Here is a 6400-nt window from a genome sequence, read left to right on the forward strand (position 1 = left end):
TCACTTTGGATAAAGCAAAGGAAAAAAAGTAAAAGCAAATCGCTGGGGTTGCTGGAGAAAAAAATCATATCAGATTCAAAATGTTAATTCTGCTTCTTTCTCTACAGATGCTGCCAGATATGCTTAGTTTCTCCAAAAACAAAATGTTAATTTCACATGCCCATAATCGTCAGATATACTGACTGTTCTACCAATACAAGATGTGAAGTTCCTTTGTCTTCAACCTCTTTCCAATTAGCTTCCTCCTTAGGCCATGATTACAATTTCTCCATGGTTTTTAATGTAGTAAGGCAAGAAATGCTTTTTGTTTGGTAAGTACCATGAAATACATCTTTGGGTCTGTTAAAGCCAGTTAAAAAAATAAATATCACTACCTAATGAATTATGCATCTATATGTTAATCATTTATTAGATGGTGCAATACTACCAATGATATGGTTAATGCATTTAAGCATTAAGTCCTTCAACTGGGACACAGTAATTAAAACCATGAAGCACATAGCAGAGTGTAAAAGGCTAAAAGAGATTTCAGGTTAGTTCTTCAAGTAGTTCACTGTAAACATTACAGGGAGGTCCAAATGACACTACATTTTATTTTTATATTGAATCATTAGAAATGTACATATATCTAAAAGCTAATTACTTATGCATTTTATCAACAAATTCCAACTCATTTTACCTGCCATTATTCCCCCAGAAGAAATTCTTAGCCTCCTATCCAAAATCTATTGACTTAATTTGTTTCCTTTTGACTTTAATAAATAATCAATTAATAGTAATAATTAATAGTAGCATCAACGTCAGGGGAATCTAAGTGTTCAGGTCCACAGTTCTCTGAAAATGGCAACACAAGTGAATAAGGTGGTCAAGAAAGCACCTTCATGCTCACCTTCATCAGTCAGTCTTGGAGTATAAAAATTGGCAAATTATGTTTCAGCTGTATAGAATTTTAGTCAGGCCACATTTGGAATGCTGTGTTCAGTTCTGGTCATCACACTTCGAGAAAGATGTGGACATTTTGGTGAGTGTACAGAAATGGTTTACAAGGATATTGCCTGGTTTGGAGGGCAAGAGCTCTGAGGAGAGATTGGACAAACTTGGTTTGTTTTCACTTAAATGTCAAAGGCTGAGGGGCAACCTGATAGAAGTTTATAAAATTATGAGAGGCGTGAATAGAATGGATAGTTCGAGTCTATCCATGGTAGAGACCTCAATTAATAGGGGACATAGGTTTAAGTTAAGTTAGGGTAAGTTTAAAAGAGATGTGAGAGGCAAGTTTTTACACAAAGGATAGTAAGTGCCTGGAATGCACTTCCAGACAAGGTGGTGGAGGTGGATGCAATAGCAACGTTTTAGAGAAATCTTGATGGATGCATGAATGAGCAGGGAATAAAGGGGCATGGACTATGTGGAGGCAAAAGGATTTTTGATTTAGAAAGTCTTGGTGGGTCGAAGGGCCCGTTCCTATGCTGTACTGTTCTTTTTTCTTGTTTACTTATTCAAGTTATGGCCATTAGAACTACTACATCTTCTTCACTCAAACTGGGAAAATGGACTGGGAAAATATTCAATTAGTAAATATTTTATTCAATCAAAAACAAAAGCCGTCAGAATACCTTTCACGTCATTCCTGCAGCTTTCATCAGCACCCCACCAATCAAAGCAGTTTGACCATGGCAAGGGATATTGGAAGGAAGCAAAGAGATAGTACACAGTGTAGCCTATGATGCAGTTGTAGTAGAGGGCCACAAATGCTGACACAAAGACCATAGTGATACCCACACCTTAAAATGCACAGAGAAAAAAGAAACTTAGGTTAGAAGTAATTTATTTGTTTGCACCAAATCTTTTCACACACATTTACTTAGCTGGAAAAATCAATTACTCAGTTCAATGGAATTACTGTTACTTAGTTTTTGCTTGCACAGTACCTTTTTGTCAGTTTATCCAACTAATTATCTTATGAACAAATAATTACAAGGTAGTTTTATTTGGACAGCAAAACTATATTAATTCTAACTGGGGTTTCAATAAGTAACTTCTACTGAAATATATTTCCATTATTCTTGTATGTGACAAATTAGCTTGATGAGCTGCAGATACAGATAGTCACAAGGAACTCTGTCAACAGTAAAGACCTGATTCAAATAGGGGAGAAAAGGTCTCTTACGATACCTAGTTATAATATATTCTGTAAGATGAGGAAAATAATACAAGGTGAGTGAGGGTATGGTGTTGACAGTATTAATCAAAGATATCAGTACATGGAAATAAATGATTTAAAAGAATCTGTTTGGTTAAAATTAAGAAGAGAAAAGATGAATGTCTCCAAAAGTGAAAATCAAATACTGGAATGAAATACATGTTCTGGTTAATTGCAGAAAGATGCAAGTGCATAGACTTTGAAAATAAAAGTGTGGAAGACCAAAAAGGAAGCAGTGCTTGATATAGGTCTGGGAATGAAGTGGTGTATTTTTCAGCAGGAAAACAATTAGATAAAAGTAGTCAAAATCAGGTTTAGAATAGTTCTGAAAAAGGAGAAGGAATATTCAATTGTGAGTGTATTTAATTAGAGAATGGTTAATGTCAATTTTTGCAAATCCAAAAGGGATCTGGTTCAGGTAGTTTGGAATAAAAATAGATAGGCAGGTATTAGTTATGCAGTTACAGCAGATAAAGTATCAGAGTGGTTGTGGTACTGGACTAGTAATCCAGACTCCAGGGTGAATAATCTTGAGATTGTTGGATTTCAACTCACGTAGCAGACTAAAAATTGAATTCAGTTAATTAAATAAATTTGCAATTAAGAATATGCTGTTCTTGGACACCATGAAATTATCACCTTGGTGTAAAAATCCAAATGGTTTATTAATGTGCTTTAAAGAAGAAAAAATAATTAACTTGTTTGGCTACATATGGTGCCAGAATCGCATCAATGCATCACTCAACTGCTCCCTGAAAAAGAACAGCAATAAGACAGTTCAGTACCACGTTTGCAGTGCAATGCAGGATGGAAATCAGATGTTGCCTTCCTAGATATTGTGTCAATTATTGAGTGAATAAATAAAGAACAATGGGAGATCTTCAAAGTCATGGTTTATTATAGTCTAGATACCATAAGAGACGAAGTCCAAAAAAAAGTGTTTTCTGGATAATTAAGTATTTAGAGGTTAAAATCAATTAGAATTATGACTTATATTAAATGTCATAAACTTGATTTAGAAGAGAATCAAGCTGAATACGGAGGACAAGAGGAGAATTGGAGAAAGAAAATAGATGCAGGAATGAATGTTCCTTTACTATCTAAACTTTATAAAAAAAAATAGATTTGGGTTACTTGAAGATTTCTAGTGTGCTTACTTATTGCTAAACTCATAAAGAGTAATGTCATGACACATTGCTTGTCTATGGTGCTACCGTGGAGAAAGGCTGCATGCTCTGGCTGTATGATGACATCTAATTACTTGGCTTATCTGCATGTTGAGCTTTTTAAAAGAATATCACTCTCACAGTGAGAACACACTTACTCCCCTTTTTCCCCAAAAACAGATCTTGCAACTTACAAGTGGAATTACATAAACATTGGGTGATTGCAACAATATTTATATAGAGATCGAGATAGTGATATAAATTAGTAAGTACAGAGATCATAGAATCATAGAATCATACAACACTGAAACAGACCTTGTAGTCCAGCCAGTCCATGCTAGTGTAGTTTTAGGTGGGCTTGGATCGGCGCAACATCGAGGGCCCAAGGGCCTGTACTGCGCTGTATTCTTCTATGTTCTATGAGATAGTGATATAAATTAGTAAGTACAGAGATCATAGAATCATAGAGTCATACAACACTGAAACAGACCTTGTAGTCCAGCCAGTCCATGCTGACCATAATCCCAAAATAAACTAGTCCCATCTGCCTGTTCCTGACTCATATCTCTTTAAATCCTTCTTATCCATGTACTTATCCAAATGTCATTTAAACATCGTAACAGTGCCCACATTCACCACTTGCTCAGGAAGTTCATTCCATACATGAACTACACTCTGCGTAAAATGTTTGTTCCTCATGTCGATTTAAAATATTTCTTCTCTAACCTTAAAATTGTGCCTCTCAGTCTTGAAATGCCCCATCCTAGGGAAACTATCATTAACTCTATCTATACCCCTCATTGTTTTATAAACTTCTATAAGGTCGCCTCTCAACCTCCTATACTCCAGCGAAAGAAGTCCAACCCATCCAGCCTTTCTTTATAACTCATACATCCTGGTAAATCTCTTCTGAACTCTCTCCAGCTTAATGATATCCTTCCTATAACTGGGCAACCAGGATTGGACATAATGCTAATAATAATGATAATGATTATTACATTTATAAGTACAGAAGCTAAGAAGGTAAAGATAAATACCATCTTGCTAGTTTAAAAGCAACCCACCAGCAATTTCTCTTTGTATCCATCTTTGCCAGCACTTCCCAACATCTCAGCGCATGCTCCACAGGCAATTACGACTTGCAACCACTGTCCACAGACAAAAGTATCAACAAAATGCCAGCCTCTTTACATTATCAGGGCACATGCCACACTCATTGATAACATAGTCCAGCAGTTTAGTAGTGCACTCTGGAACTCATTGATCCCTTACATTGCGAAGCTGTTGCCAGGTTGTTTTGTGTATGGAAACGGGCGCTCATCTCATGCATCAGATCAGGGTGCATATCAGGCCTCTTAGCTTGTTTTGCTAGTACTCAGCTAATTTACGCTGCTTCAATGCTCATAGCACTGCTGCCTTTCCTTGCATTTTTGGATAGACAAAAAGCCAGAAAATCTATCATGTTTGCTAACAAGAAACACTCAAGAAAATGGACATGTTGGTATCTGGAATGGCTCAATGTCAATGTCACACCTACAGTACATACCAGCAGGTTAGGCAAACATACTGCACATCTTTCAACCAAATAGTCTGCAAGTTCAGAAGAAGCAATCATTAGTCCATCGAGAGGAAATATGGTGAGTCAGGTTCTTCGTCAGTCGAGAAAATTCAGGCCTTGCAGAAACAAATCTGTGACTAAAGTAAATTTATCTTCATTTGTAGTAATAAATCAGGATACTGAATGATTTTCATGATGGTGTTGGCATTCTGTACATCATGATGACTGGTTGGTCTGGCATGGATTGCAAACCATCCCTAACTTTCCAATATGACCACTGATCCTTGGTCTCAGATCATAACGCATGCCAGTCATCCAATACTGACTGAACAGCAGAGGTACTTGTTTTCCTTTAAAACTAACCCCTTCTTGAGATACCAAATCCATCCTTGCAGGGCAAAAGTGTCTGGCACCCCTTTTATCACATTAGGCCACACTTCAATAAAACCTGTCCGTAGTGCCTTCTGTTGCAGGTCGTTACCTGTTTCTGACTGAAGCTAGTCACAGTCATACTGATCACTGTGCAATAGAACAATTTTGAGCACCCCTTCCAATTACATTAGATCCAATGGAACATTTGCATCATTGTTCTTGGTTGGCAACCAGGTCTGTGTATCTAAGGTGTCTGTGTAGTGATGCCATCTGGTAATGTAGCATTCCACACATTCACCTCACATTCAAAATAATTCGCAAACTTAGTTTGCATGTGGACACTGCACTTAATAGTAAACTGACAGAACTGCATATTCTCAGAGGTGCAATATGGCATCAACCTTGAAATTTCATATGGCATCAAACCTGTCAGAGTCTAACTGCTGTAAATGCTGAATTAACTCTATGCAAACATTCTTGCTCTCTTCTGCTGCCATGGATACCTTGGAGATCTGGTGAATAGTGACAATGTCAAGAGCCATACACACTGATAACACTGCAACTTCTGGTATGTTCATGTCTGCCAAGTAAATATTTGCTGTTTCCATGCCAAATTGGCATAGCTTCTGTTTTAACATTTAGTAACCAGCAATCCCTCTAATTTTCTTACAAGGCATATGGGCCTCTGAGGTCCATCCATGGCAGATTTCCAGAACCAGAAGTCAGTGTCACAATCAGTGTGCTGCCGCCAATCACCATGCACGGAATGGCTGAGCACATGTGCAGTCATGCAGCATCGAGTGAACACTGTTAGCAATATATTGCTATGGTCTGAAAAATCAATGCCCTCCAGTGCATCTTCTCCACCTCCCGCACCTCCGCCCTTGAACCCCATCCCTCCAATCGCAACAAGGATAAAGCCCCCTGGTCCTCACCTTCCACCCCACAAATTTTGGATACAGCGCATTATCCTCCACTACTTCCACCATCTACAATCAGAACTCACCACCAGAGATATATTTCCCTCCCCATCCCTACCCGTGTTCCACAGATACCATTCCTCCCATGGCTCCTTTGTTAGGTCCACCCCCCCACCACTCC

General features: G+C 38.0%; 1 protein-coding gene across 1 annotated transcript in view; it reads right to left on the reverse strand.

Moving 5' to 3' along the window:
* Positions 1-5877, reverse strand: part of LOC122559955 (sodium- and chloride-dependent neutral and basic amino acid transporter B(0+)-like) — a 57139-nt gene extending 51262 nt beyond the window's left edge. Inside the window, exon 1 of the mRNA XM_043710063.1 lies at positions 5726-5877. Coding sequence (XP_043565998.1) covers positions 5726-5877 — 152 coding nt within the window. The remainder of the gene's footprint in view (positions 1-5725) is intronic.
* Positions 5878-6400: the final 523 nt, after the last annotated feature.

Source organism: Chiloscyllium plagiosum, chromosome 20 (genome assembly GCF_004010195.1).
Source record: "Chiloscyllium plagiosum isolate BGI_BamShark_2017 chromosome 20, ASM401019v2, whole genome shotgun sequence".
NCBI lineage: Eukaryota > Metazoa > Chordata > Chondrichthyes > Orectolobiformes > Hemiscylliidae > Chiloscyllium > Chiloscyllium plagiosum.